The 15,274-nt window shown below is 36.8% G+C and overlaps 1 protein-coding gene across 21 annotated transcripts in view; it reads right to left on the bottom strand.

The window, feature by feature from the left end:
• Window positions 1–15,274, bottom strand: part of PARD3 (par-3 family cell polarity regulator) — a 668,338-nt gene that overhangs the window by 529,157 nt on the left and 123,907 nt on the right. The window contains exon 1 of one of the 21 annotated variants that reach the window (XM_058681506.1): window positions 6,099–6,685. The exons of the other annotated variants lie outside the window; for them this stretch is intronic. Within the exon in view, the coding sequence (XP_058537489.1) occupies window positions 6,099–6,239 (141 nt within the window). The 5' untranslated portion in view covers window positions 6,240–6,685. Of the gene's footprint in view, window positions 1–6,098; window positions 6,686–15,274 lie in introns of those variants that run through there. 21 annotated transcript variants of the gene reach the window in all.

Genomic DNA, 15,274 nt, shown 5'->3' with positions numbered 1-15,274 from the left:
AATGGGCCCCACAGTGACTTGGGATTCTCTCTCGCTCTCGCTCTCCCTCTCGCTCTCTCACTCGCTCTCTCTCTCTCTCTCTCTCTCTCTCTCTCTGCCCCTCCCCCCCCAACACCAAACGTGTGCATTCTCTCTCAAAATAAATAATCTTAAAGAAACCTACTTCCTCAAGCAATACACTTGTGTCTTCCGCAATGTTCAAACAATTAAAAAAGTTTTAAGTTGCTTAGTGCTTGATATTTTAAATATAATGGGGAAAAATTAATTTTTTACCATACATGTCATAATAATATGTATTTCCAAACTCCATATTAACATTAAAATCAAGAAAAGTAAAAATGCTTAGGGACTGATGTTACCATATAATGCTGCAAGATATATTTAAACATGGGGCTTGGTAGAAATTGAAAAGGGTAAAATGCTTGCCAAAATATGATTATACGTATTTCCAAATCAAAAAGAATTGATTGTTTAAGCACTGAAGTCAATTTTTCCAATCATTATAAAGATCAGCATTAGCCACACAAGCTATAACTGCTGTAAGAATCCAGAAGTTGCATTCCTAAGGGGAAAGAGAAGTAGGTCATAAATCTCAAAAATACGTTTTATGGTTTTAGAGATACAACTCTAAAATCGACATATTGCTGGAAAAAAATCCTGGGTTTAGTTACATATGGCTTTTATTCAAAAGGTTAACCACTCTCCTTTTCACCACTTACACTATTATTTATACATACTTTTTTTCCTCTTTCTCACCCACTCTTATGATCAAGAACAAAACTGAAGATTTTTAAAGCACAAATCAACATAAATTACAGTGCACTTAATTCACAACCGAAAATGATAAACAAAAAATTTACCACCAGCTGAGCACCCCCTCTAACCAAGCAGCTCCATGCTCCCATGTGGCATACACACAATCTTCTTTTCTGATTTTACAAACAGTTCCTCACTGTGATCGTGTATAACCACTAGGACGTAATATACATTATATTCCCTCACTGATCAACTGCATTGTTATCTGCTCTGTTTTAATCCACTCCTTGTGGAAGAACTGTTGCCTTTCAAAATATATATACTGATCCTCCAACTACCTAAGTTTTTTTATTCAAAATGAGAAATGTTTCACACTGGTCCTTCCAAAATTTGGTAGCCGATGCCTGTCTTGGTCAGTATTATGATGTGGTGAGATGACCATCTGAAGTAAGGAATATAGAGAAAGGATAAAGCTACAGACCCTGGCCTCACTTGATTCTTTCTAGAAAACTGTATTTAACAGTCTTTTTTAAAAAATACCTTTAAGATAACAAATTCCATCACAGGAATTCATCACCTTCGTGTATTTCACCTACATGCACTTCACTTCCCTGTAATATTTAGGTCTTAGATGCTCTGAATTACTCTATTTTTAAATCCACAATTATCACAGCAGCCTACTTTAAACCTGGCTGTCATTTCAGAACAAATTCTCTTATTAAAGAAATGTCAATGGAGAATTGTGAACTACAATTAACACCTAATGGCCGACACAACGCGCCCCCCCCCCAAAAAAAATAACTAAGGAGAGCCTGCTTCCATGCAAATCAGAAATTTCTCCAACTAGGATAGCATGTTTTGAGAAGAAAATTTATCTGACCTCAGATAATCTGAGGGTAGCAAATAATTAACGTTTATATTTTTTAAACTACTATTTTGAGTACTATGATCAGCACATTTTCACCTAATTACATGGGGTAAAGCTAAAGTTAATATTTAAAAAGTTACAGGCTACTCTTGAAAATATGAATTTAAGCTTAGGAATTTCACATTAATTGAGGTGGGAAAATGCAAGAATAAACAACTTTTGTAACATAAGAGTAATAACAGATCAAATTCCATAATATTTTAATATCTACACAACAATGTCCCAGAACTTATCAAGAACACATTTCCTTCCATAGGGTTAGGGGGATGGGCAAAATGGGTGAAGGGGAATGACAGATAATAGGCTCTCATTTATGGAGTAAGTCACGGAGATGAAAGGTACGGCACAGGGAATGTAGTCAGTGATACTGTAATAGTGTTGTATGGTGACAGGGGTACCTGGGTGGCTCAGTCGGTTAAGTGGCCAACTTTGGCTCAGGTCATGATCTCACTGTTCATGAGTTCGGGTCCCGTGTCGGGCTCTGTGCTGACAGCTCGGAGCTGGATTCCGCTTAGGATTCTGTGTCTCCCTCTCTCTCTGCCTCTCTCTCTACTCTCTCTCTCAAATAAACATTAAAAAATAGTATTGTATGGTGACAGGTGGTAGCCACACTTGTGGTGAGAATGGAATAAAGAACAGAGCTGCTAAATCACTATGCTGTACACCTGAAAATAATGTAACATTGTGTGTCAACTATACCTCAATTAGAAAAACAAAACACATTTCTCCTTTACATCTGGATGACATTAGTAGCCAAAACTATTTTTCCAGCTATGATTAGGAAACTATGCTGATAAGGAAGGGGGAAAAAAACAACTCTTCCAAGTTGTCCATACACACTCAATCACTCTCTCTCAAAAGAACAACCTGTATTATAACCACTTTATAAAAAAGGAGAAGTGTTATATATTCCCAAGTTTTAAATACTCAAGCAGTTTTCTACTGGCATTTAACAAGAACATATGTTTTAATGTTTTATGACCAACAGTGCCGTACTTAGAATTATACCAGACATATTTGCATTTTCTCATGGAAAAGAAGGAGCACATCTATAATGAAGAGAATAGGGGCGCCTGGGTGGCTCAGTCAGTTAAGCGTCCGACTTCGGCTCAGGTCATGATCTCGCAGTCTGTGAGTTCGAGCCCTGCATCAGGCTCTGTGCTGACAGCTCAAAGCCTCAAGCCTGCTTTGGATTCTGTGTCTCCCTCTCTCTCTGCCCCTCCCCAGCTCATGCTCTCTCTGTCAAAAATAAATAAACATTATAATGAAGAGAATAACTGGCATAAAAACACAACTGTGTGTGTACAGAGATAGACTCCAATTAACTAACATTCTTCCATATGTGGCTCTTAACAGAACATGGAAAATTATAAGAGGAAACACGTTAGTACATTATCTTCACTCACACACACACACACACACACACACACACACACACACTAGGTAGTACAAATTCTAGAATGTTTAATAGAAACCCCACCAAATTTCTTTTGTTTACCTGGGGATAATTATCAAGGGGGTTCAAAATAACTACCTTTAGGCCTTAAAGTATCAAGACAGCATTATTTTGAATTCTGTGTATTTTACTTATAAAGGAAAGGCTTTTTGATAAACTGTAAACTGTATATCTAACTTAAGCTTTCTTTTTGAATTTCAAAAAGTCATCTAACTTTGAGTTAGTTTTTCCACCATTAAGCAACTTTGTCAGAATGCATCATTCTCCTGACTTCTACATCTAGATTGTAATTCTCTATAAAATCAAGATCTAGAAGGCAGCATACACAGATCGATAGATAAATAATGACACATTAGTGTTGAAGTAAATGAGTAATCCACACACTGACTCATGCACACATCCTGATGCATGAATTTCTGCCATTTACTTCAAAAACCAAGTTGTGTTTTTGCTGGGGCAGATTTTTCAATCCTACATGCTTTAAAGTCAAATCCCTTGCCTTTTAAGCCCAGATAAGTGTCCAATATATGGCATTTCAGCTTCTCTTAGCTTTCTTTTCCATTTAATATGTGATCTCAATTCTCCTCACAACTCTCAGAGGTATCATCATACTCTTGTTCTAAGTATATAACCCCACCCCTCAAAAAATATACAAAACAATGATTCTGAAGCTTATATTTTCCACAGAAACCTTTGCTCAAGCAAAGTGACATATTTTTTTTTTAAACGTTTATTTATTTTTGAGACAGAGAGAGACAGAGCATGAACAGGGGAGGGGCAGAGAGAGAGGGAGAACAGAATCTGAAACAGGCTCCAGGCTCTGAGCTGTCAGCACAGAGCCCGACGCGGGGCTCGAACTCATGGACCGCGAGATCGTGACCTGAGCCAAAGTCGGCCGCTTAACCGACTGAGCCACCCAGGCGCCCCACAAAGTGACATACAAAACTGAAATTGTATATGGCTGCTTAAATGTCACACACTGGCATCTACAAAAGAAATGTTCTAAAAAGGAGATGTATCTTGCTTGAGGGGGAAAAAAAAGTGTCTTTCTTTTTCATTAGTGTCACGTACTGTCACACACAAAATGACCCAGACGCTTTGTGCAGAAGGTCTAAGCAAGCTCTTCATCTACACAGCCAAGGTCCCCATGCACCCTCCAAAAGACTGCATGTCATCTTTAAGATGAACAAGTAATATCATTTTACCAGACAGGGTGGAACTTAATCATTTAAAAGCATGTTTATGAGAGCAAAATACCATGACTACTATTACTACCCCTGGAACTACAAGCAATTAGAAGCAGTTTAGGGCAGGAAGTTAGAAATGCTCAGCAAAATTTAATTAAACAAATTGGATTTTGGCAGAGAACTACACCCTGCTTCTATAAACAGTGCCATGGAATCCTTAATGACAATACAAGGCACTCATACTGAAATTCTCAAGTATCGAATGCCAACACATAGGCCTCCACCCTCAAGTTCAAGCAGAGTTTTAAATTCGATGCTTCTTCAAGAGAGAAGAGAAAGGATTTTGCCAACTGGATCAGTACCTTTAATTTCCTCATTCCTTTCTGGTATTATTTTCTGTACACTCTACATAGAAGATCTAATTTCTTAAAAACAGGTTTTACTCTGTGTTCTTAACACAAACTATATTGATCTGAACATAAACAATGTCACACTGAAATGGTTCAGGATTGTTCAGAATTCTTAACCAACAAACATCTATTATGGCTGTGATTTCTGCTGGAGGAAATACATTAGAGATTTGGAATGTCCCAGGACTTGATTTGTTTCCGATATGTCAGTATTCTCCATAATAATAAAGAAAAGCAGAGGAAAAGATGAAACTAAAAGTACTCGAGATTTAGCAGATATTTGAGGAACAAAGTAAGTGTAGAATGGATGATATGAAACAATGTCCAGTATCCACTTCTATAAACCCTTGAGAGATGTTCCAAAACACCATCATTCATATACTCACCAGATAAATATTGGGCTACATTTGAGCTATTAGAATGAATTAGTTCTGAGCATTTAACTGTAATGCTGAAAACACAATTATTCACCCCAGAGCGACATGGATATCATTTAATGGAGCTCAAAAAGAAACATTCTACCAAAAGACCACTGGGGGGCACACAACCCATGGCACTTGTCCAAATATAAAGGAAAAAAAAACATATTTTATGTGATTCCTTACACATTTTATGTGTAATTTTTACCAATTGTTGTTAATTTAAAAATAGCCTCATCTTGAAATAAAAAAAAATAAATAAATAAAAAAAAATAAAAAAAATAAAAATAAAAATAGCCTCAAAAGCAATAACATTTAAAAAGGAATCTTTTCATGTCTAATACTTTCAAAAGACACATAATGCATTATCTGGACAACCTAAAGTTATATACTCAGCACAAAAATAGTAAAACAAAACATCAAGAAAGCACACAGAGTCTATTCCCATCATTTATATTTCCATTCAGTAGCCTCAAAGTATTTTTTAGGAAAAATAAATTTACTTCCAAACAGTCTTCTGGAACACTATTTCTATGAAATTATATAAACATTAATTTACTTTTACTCTAATATTTTGTTTATGCACAAAAGACAACTAATCCTTTCAGTGAGATGTTAGGTAACATGCGTGTCCTCCTAAAACCATGTTTTGGTAGAAGATTTCATTTTGGTAATCAGAATCTTCTGATAACATTACAACTTTGTGCTGTAACACCCAACAAGTAATTTGAACCCATGTAATAGATCAATAAACATACACACAAATAATAAATACCACAAACAGATTGATGGCACAGAAAACAGCAATATGATTTTGTAGCTATAAAAGAATGTTCAAAGTAATCAAGGAAATTTTTCAAAAGAATATTAAGGAATAAACACAAGGAATGTTACTTTCAACTCCACAGAAGATTTAAAAGGACCAGAAATCTCTATACCAACCTGCCTTTTGCTGATTTCTGAAGTAGCTCTTTTGAGGTTCAAAGACCTTGAAAACCTCAGTGCCTTCAGTGAATCCTTCCAAGAGCTACCAGAAAAAGAGTAATACCTCTTCGTGTGTTTCCTCTTCAATTTGTCCGCCATCTCAATCCATTAAGAAGGCAAACTCCACAGTGACGTAGATTCCAAAACTAACTACAGAATAAAATGATCCCCAAATACATAGCCCCCAAAATCCAAATATAGGACCTGTGTTTTACTCAGTCCTCTAGAAAGGGTAAGAAATTGAAAATAAGTGGACAATATAGGCCAGAATCCTTTCCACATATGTGACCCTCAATGGAGGCACAAACTTTGCATATGGCAGCATTGATTCCTGGTTCACCAGGGAGTCCAGAGACAGGTTCCACCACACCAAATTAAAACAACCTTCACCAGTTAAACAGGCCAGGGGTAGTGTGTCAGGATTAAAACAGGGTGTAGCAACTCACTTGGAGTCAGCAGGGTGTGAGTAAACACACCAGGTTCAAAAGAAGTCTCCTTAACTCATTCCTTGCCAAAACAGACAGAAGGCTACAGGATACTATCAAATCACACCTCCTACTTCAAAACAGGAGCCCTCTTAGCACAACTATTTTTCAATCTCCTTGAACATCCTCTTCTTCCAATGAAGGAGAAATGAAGTGATCAAGTCTCACATATCCAACTTTTTTGGGGTGCCTCAGTGGCTCAGTCAGTTGGGTGTCCAACTCTTGATTTCCACTCGGGTCATGATCTCACAGTTCTTGAGATCAAGCCCTGCATTGGGCTCTGTGCTGGCAACATGGAGCCTGCTTGGGATTCCCTCTCTCCCTCTCTGCCCCTCCCCTGCTCTCACTCTCTAAATAAATAAATAAATAATTTTTAAAAATATGTAGGACAAAATATTCCCAGGAAAAATGAATTAGTAGTCTGGAATACCTCTCCTCTGTCCCAGAAAGGAGAGAAAAAGTGTTTTTATATCCCTTCAAAAGACAACAAGAGCATCTTTCCCTCACTTTATCTCAGGTCTAACAGAGGTGAGGCTGAGTGTGAGGAGAGATCATGAAAATAAGATACGCAAGAAAATGGAGAACTGGGCTTCCAGTGAGTACTTAACACTATGAATACTTGTATCACTATTAATACTAGAGTGTCACAAAACTCAATGCATTAGGACACACACAAGCCTAATCCAATGATTGACAACTTAGTACATTCAAGGCAATATTTTTTAATTTAACTAATAATATTAAGAGTTTCCTGTATTTTTAATAAGAAGCATACATTATTTTTAAAACATATATACATACCAAATATTAAAGAAACTACATGACCGAACATTAGCCTATACCAGAATATCTCAGCGATAAATAATGCAAATACAGGAATTTTAATGGTGAAATTAAAATTCACCATATTCAATTCACAATATTGGGGGCACCTGGTTGGCTCAGCCAGTTAAGCGTCTGACTCTCGGTCTCAGCTTAGGTCATGATCTCATGGTTTCATGAGTTTGAGCCCCACATTGGGCTCTGTGCTGACAGTGTGGAGCCTGCTTGGGATTGATTCATTCATTCATTCATTCATTCTCTCTCTCTCTCTCTCTCTCTCTCTCTCTCTCTCTCTCTCTCTCTCCCTCCCTCCCTCCCTCCCTCCCTCTCTGCCTCTCCCCTACTCATGCTGTCTCTGTATCTCTCAAAATAAACTTAAAAACTAAAAATTAAAAAAAAATAAAGGCAACAATATTTAACAAAGACTTATATATTGCAGTGCTGTTGGAAGTGTCATCCCAGTCTCCAGTGAAAAACAGAAATAGAGTATGCTTTTGGAAACTCTTAAACAATTTGAGAGAATTATTTTATATCTGTTAACTCTGAAAATAGATAAAAGCAAGCAAAACACAAGCCAATTCTTTCTTATAATTAATTTCCATTGCATTTTACATTGTATTGGTCCACCACAGAATGAAAAACAAAACAAATCTAGTCCTTCACCAAAGCAGTTTGAGGAGCAGAGATCTAGTTGTGTTAACAGGTAGGAGGGAGACTATCGGAACTTAAGAGAGGGAAAATCAGAACCAGCACTAGGGATTCAGAAAGCATTTCTGGTCTGGAGACTGACCTGAACATCCCTCCCAACTTACCTGCCTGAATATTCCCACCTACATATGAACTATTTCCTGCTGTGAAAGTACTTGGAATTATTTTAATTTATCCTAGAAAAAAAGATACAACCAAATTATAGCAAACTTTTAGCTGAAAAGTATTTTGTTAGCATTAAAATCTCTTCCTGTTTTACAATGGATCCCTGAAGGTAACCATTCTGTATTCATTTCAGTATCTCAAATTCTGTCTGGAATGGAAGAGATGCTCAATAAACATATCTGGACTAAATTAAAGAAAATGATGCTGTTACAGAAAACATTAAATGCAGCTTTGTTTCAGTCTCGAGTTCCTACAACAGAAATCTCTACAATTCTTGCTAATAACAAAATGCCTGAGAACAGTCATCATTTGACTGTCCCCTTAAAAAGAAGTGGTTGTTGGGGTGCCTGGCTGGCTCAGTCGGTTAAGCATCTGACTCTTGATTTCAGCTCAGACCATGATCTCACTTTCTGAGTTTGAGCCCCACATCCAGCCCCCCAACAGGGACTCTGCACTGACTCACTCTCTCACTCTCTCTCTCTCTCTGCCCCTCTTCTGCTCACCCTTTCTCTCTCAAAATAAACATTTTAAAAAGTGTTGCTTATCAATTTTTCGTAAGTAAACAAGTCAAGTAATATATGAGACATTCCAATGCAAGGAATATCAGAATTCTGAAATACAGGATACAGATTCTAGAATCCCCTCAACTCCAGGTAAATTTCTGATTTTATACTATGTGCTTTTATTACATTAACTAAGCTCTTCCTGGGGTGGCAGTCAAGTGAATGCCATCCAACAAGAATGGTTGGTTATGAAACTCACAAATTTCTAGTGGCTTTTGGAGTGTGATTTTCTGTACCTATATTAGAAATAATGCTACCACTATCTTGTGTCTGAGAAGCAATCTCTCTGCACTGTCTCTTTATAACCTTTGACACTCAGTTGTCTTTCTCAAAAACAACCTAAATCTAATTTTATCTTACTTCCATTCAATGGTGTTGAGTCAGGAGAACTTGAGTTCCTTTTCCACTTTTATATTAATTTTCCAGTTAAAATTTATTAGTATTTTCCATCATAATCAAGGCAAGTGTTAACTCATGGGTGTGTACCACAGGAAAAAAAAACCAACAAAGATTATGAGGTTAGAATTATTGCAAATTTTTGCAACCTGGAAATGCTATTTGTCACATGCCTTTGAACTCCATCCATTCTATACAGTGGTGATTTCCACATTCTTACATCCAACTCTGATCTTTCCCTTGAGCTTCGGACCTACACATCCAATCACCTACTGGACAGCTCTATTTAGAAGTCTCAAAGGCACTGCAAAATCAGTTAAATGTCCCAACAGGAAGGAGACTTGACTGCCCCCAATCCTGTATCCTCATTCCACTCCTAAGTCTTCTACTTCTTCTATTTAAATGAACCTTCCCCAGTGAGTGGAACCTCCATACCCCTTACCCCACTTGCTCTAGTTACAACTCTAAAAGTCACCCTTAATACTTTCTTTGCTTTCATTCCTCACAGCCTGAAATCCTAGAAATTCCAACTCCAAACATATCTCAACTCCATTCATATTTCCCCAACTCTACTTGAGGTTCAGCCACCATCATCTCTTCACTGGATACCAGTCTTCTCACTGGTCTTTCTCCCCTTTCTTGCCCACCCACAACGCAGTCTTCCCAAAGTAATCTACAAATATATATCTAAATATATCACTCCACAGTTTGACAGTTCAAAGGCTTTTTCTTATTTTTAGTATCAAGTCTCAAATTGCTTAACATAGCTTTAATATCCTCCCTTTGTCTCTAACTCCACCTATCTTCCCTCTCCCAATCGCCCCCTGCATCCAAGCCGCACTAATTCCCTCTGGATCCATGAACACCTCAACCTTTTTCCAGTTCAGGCTGCTGTACATGCTGCTCCTTCTGCCTAGAATCCTCTGCCTGTAGCTGTTCTCATCCATTGAAATCCAGCCCACCTGACTCCTCCTGAGGGCTGGCTTTACCAACCAGGTTAAAGAACCACTCCCACCTCACCTATTCTCTATCACACCCCAAACTCACTCCCCTTAGTCTATTTCCTCATTACAAGGAGAGCTCTGCAAGATCAGAGACCCCTCCCCCATATATCCTCAGCACATCCAGCTGTTTGTCAAATATATTAGGGACTGAAAGGTATTTATTGAATAAATGTAAGAAAGATAAAATGAATGAATCAGTGAATCTGTAAGATCTTCTTAACCTTTGCTCAAACAAAGGTTATCATGGTAGTTTGATATATGAACAAGGGGCATCAATACACATGAATTGTGGTACAATTATACATGACACTAAGCTCTTGACATTTTAATAAAATTTCACATAAGAAGGCTTAGTAATCTAACATAATTAAAATATAGTTAAAATCCACATATTTACTAGCCAAACTAACTTCTTTCTCCAAATCAACTGAGAATTAAAAATGTTTACTATTTGGAAACAAGCAGCAGCCCAAAGAAGTGAAAGAAATCTTTAAGTATAGGAAACATATTTGGTCTTCCCAGTTTAAAAGTGGCACGGGACCATATCTATCTTGCAGTCTTTATATGAGGTGTAACCATATCCCGCTATAGTGTGTACTATAGTGAGGTTGAATTATGTTTAATTTTCTTATTTACGCCTGGGTGGCTGGTGGTTAAGCGTCCAACTTTGGCTCAGGTCCTGATCTCATGGGTCATGGGTTCGAGCTCTGCATCAGGCTCTGTGCTGACAGCTCAGAGCCTGGAACCTGCTTCAGATTCTCATTCTCACTCATTCATTTTCCCTCTCTCTCTCTCTCTCCCCCCCCCCCCATGCTCTGTGTCTCTGTCTCTGTGTCTCTTTCTCTCTCAAAAAAGTAAATAAACACTTAAAAAATTTAAATTAAAAACAAAAATTCACCCATTTCTCACTGCCCTCCTTGTACCCATCAATCTATTCTCTATAAGTTGAGGGTAGGGAGATGTTCTCTATTTTAGATTCCACATATAATAGAGATCATATGGTATTTGCCTTTTCCTTATCTATTTTACTTAGCAGAATGCCTTTGAGGCCCACCTATATTGTCACAAATGGCAAGATTTCATTTCTTTATTCATTCATCCATCAGTGGACAGTTAGGTTGTTTCCATGTCTTGGCTACTGTAAATAATGCTGCAATGAACATGCCAAATATATGTTTTTGAATTAGTGTTTTGCTTTCTTCAGATAAATGCCCAGAAGTAAAATGGCTGAATCATATGGTAGTTCTATTTTTAATTTTTTGAGGAACCCTCATATGTTTTCCACAGTGCACCAATTTACATGCCCACAATGAGTGCACGGGGGTTCCCTTTTCTCCACATCCTCACCAACACTGTTATTTCTTATCTTTTTTTATAATTGTCCTTCTAACAAGTGTGAAGGGACATCTTATTATGGCTTTGTATTTCCCTGATGATTAATAAGACTGAGCATCTTTTCATATATCTGTTGGCCATCTTCTATCTTTTTTGGAAAAAAGTCAATTTAGGGCTTCTGCCGCTTTTTTAATTAGATTGTTTCAAGGGTTTTTTTGGTTTTTGTTTTTGCTGCTGAGTTGTATGAGTTCTTTATATATTTTGGATATTAGACTTATCATATATATGATTTGCAATTATTTTCTCACATTTGGTAGGTTGCCTTTTCATTTTGTTCATGGTTTCCTTTGCTGTGCAGAAGCTTTTTAGTTTGAAATAGCTCCAAATATTTTTAGTTTTATTAGATTTATTCTGGAATTATACAAGGATCTAAGAGTACAAAGCCCTGCCAATTTTCTTCTTCCCCCAATATAAAATCCAGGAGGAAAACAAATCTGGTACTTTCTATATAATCTGTATCCTTATGAATACTTGTGTGAATGAATAAATGAATGGATGATCTTCTGTATCATATATAATTACTTATTTGAAATTATTCAGATAATATTAATGAAAAAGAAGAAACTAAGGTATCCATCGTCCTCCTTTTTTTCCTTTCTGTGATAATGTTTTATTATATACACAAAAAGTTGAATTTTACATATTTCACTCAAGATACAAAAGGGAAATTTTAAATACATATTTTTAAAGACACAAATTATTATAAAGCACTTTTGGTAGCATTTATTCTGGAGTGCTTGTTTTGAGATGTGCTATTTTTCTGGAGAACTGTCCCTGTCGACCAGGTAATATTTTAAAACTGAAAATAAGTTCTGCCTCCCCACCCTCTACCCCCACAGCTGTATTGAGATGTAGTTGACATACAACATCGTATAAGTTTGAGGTGTAGAATGTGTTGATTTGATACACCTATGTATTGCAAAATGATTACTACCTTAGTGTTAGCTAATACCTGCATCACATCACATAATTAACATTTCTTCTTTGTGGTAAGAATGTTTAAGATCTATTCTTAGCAACTTTTAGCATTTAATATAGTATTATTAACTATAATCACTATGCCATACATTAGATTCATCTTAAATTTGTACCCTTTGACAGATACCACCTCTTTTCTCCCAGTTCCGAGACTCTGGTAACCACAATTCTAGGCTCTGTTTCTGTGAGTTCAGCTTTTTAAAATTCCATATGTAAGTGAGATCACATAGCATGTGTCTTTCTCTGACTTATTTCACTTAACATAATGCCCTCAAAGAGTTCCATTCATGTTATCGTAAATGGCAAGGTACCCTTCTTTTTTATGGCTGAATAATATTCCACACATAGAGAGATGTGAGATCTTCCATATCCATTCATCTGTTGATGTACACTTAGGCTGCTTCCATACCTTAGCTATTGTCAATAACACTGCAATGAACATGGGAGTGGAGCTACCTCCATGAGATAATGACTTCCTTTAGATATATACCCACAAGTGGGATTGCTGGATCATATAGTAGTCTATTTTTAGACTATTGTTTTCCATAGTGGCAGTGCCAGTTCACTTTCCCACCAACAGTGCATAAGGGTTCTCTTTTTTTCTACATCCTCACCAACACTTGTTATCTCTGCTTTTTTGATGATAGTCATTCTAACAGGTATGAGGTGATAGCTTATTGTGATTTTATCTGGCATTTCCCTGATGATTAGTGATATTGAGCAACTCTTCATCTTATATCTGGTTGGCCACTTGTAAGAGTTCTTTAGAAAAATGTCTATTTAGTTCTTCTGCCCATTTTTTAATTAGGATTTTTTGTGTTTTTGCTATTGAATGCTATGAGTTCTTTATACATTTTGGATGTTAACCCCTTATCAAATATATTTTTTGCAAGCATTTTCTCCCACTCCATTGGTTACTTTTTCACTTTTTTTGATGGTTTCCTTTGATGAGCAGAAGCTTTTTTACTTGATGTAGTCCTACTTATTTATTTTTGCTTTTGTTGACTCTGCTTTTGATGTCAAGTCTATTTGTGTCTTGTTTTGTTTTTTAACAATACAGTCCTTGTTGGCTTTCAAACACTAAAAATTGAAACTGGGATCTTCACTGTTTTTCTGTTCAGAAAAACATGCATATTGATAGTATCCTGGAAATCCTCAAATGCCAAGGATTCGGAAAATAAATAATGTATTTCTTCCAACAACCATTACTGAGTACATATTACCAACCTCTTTTCAAATTGATAGAAATGTTAAATTAAAAAAAGGCAAATGAAAATAAGTATGATAGAAATTTTTTACAAAAAATATCTAAGATAGCACGACTTGTTTTTAAATCATTAGAAACTAGTACTAAAAGAATGAATGTTAACTAAATTTAACAATGGCGGTGGTAGTGATGTGACAAACGATGATGACAATTACCACTTACTGGGGCCTTATTTTGCCAAAGAGCACTGAAACCTTAACACAAATTCCCAGATTTAAACTTAAATCTGGTACACAACCTTACAAGGTAGGTACAATTATTACCCACTATTTAGAGATGAGAAAACTGACATTAGAGAGATTAAGTAATTTGCTGAAGCTCATAAAGTAAAAAAAGTCATGGAGCCGGGATTCAAACACAGGCAGTGTGGCTTCTTGCCCACCAAACAATATGTCCATCTTTGACGAAGTAACATAAAAACAAAGTGCACCAAACCAAGGAACCAAGCCCTGGCCTACAACTAATATGGTAACTGAAAGAGTGTGAGACTCTTTCCCCTACTGTTTCTGACTCTGGGTGCCCCTACTCAAGCAAAGCCTTGGCTGCTTTCCCTAGGAAAGCTCATGACCAGCCAATATTGTGCAGGCTGTCCCCAATTTCAAAACTAATGCTTACAAAGAGCCTTTCCAATAGAGTGCTCATGCAGAAGGCTGAGCCCCCTTCTCTGTTCCTTCTACAAGCACTCCATATCACCACCACCTCTGCTACACCTGGCCCTGCACTCCCCAACCCATCCACCCACAAATCAACGAGCTGTGGGCAAACCAGTACCCATAAAATATTTAATTGTTGGGAAACAATCTCTCTGAATTAATTAATTAGCATTTGGTGCTCTACCCAGCATTTAATTTAAATATTTTCTTCTTTAAAGCCTAACTAAAATAACTCCATTTAGGAGGAAATTAATCAAGTCATCTAGTTAATGAAGTCTATTTATACAAATCACTTCAATTCCAACTTACCAAACTCTTTAAATCAGTCCTTCCCTATGCCAATTCACATTAAAGTTTAAAAAGATGATCCTATTCTAAATTATATTTAGCAATGCCTAATGCTTCATTGGAATAGGAAGACACATATTGGAATTAGGAAGACACAGAATTAAGGAGACATTACAAAACAGAACATCAGAAAACCCCCAGTTAATCACATACTCCACTCTCAGTGATAACTACTGATACTTTTCAGTGTGTCCCTTCAAGCTTTTTCTGACACACATAATTATTTCTACTAAAATTAGATGGTATTTCATATGTTGGCTTGGCCTGATTGTCGACAAATTTGTATCTGATTCATGAATTTATCTGCACTTCAATTCCAAACATCAACCCACCTCCAAAGCACTCAAAGT

The sequence above is a fragment of the Neofelis nebulosa genome, chromosome 8 (genome assembly GCF_028018385.1).
Source record: "Neofelis nebulosa isolate mNeoNeb1 chromosome 8, mNeoNeb1.pri, whole genome shotgun sequence".
Lineage (NCBI taxonomy): Eukaryota > Metazoa > Chordata > Mammalia > Carnivora > Felidae > Neofelis > Neofelis nebulosa.
This window is presented reverse-complemented; position numbering and strand designations above follow the sequence as displayed.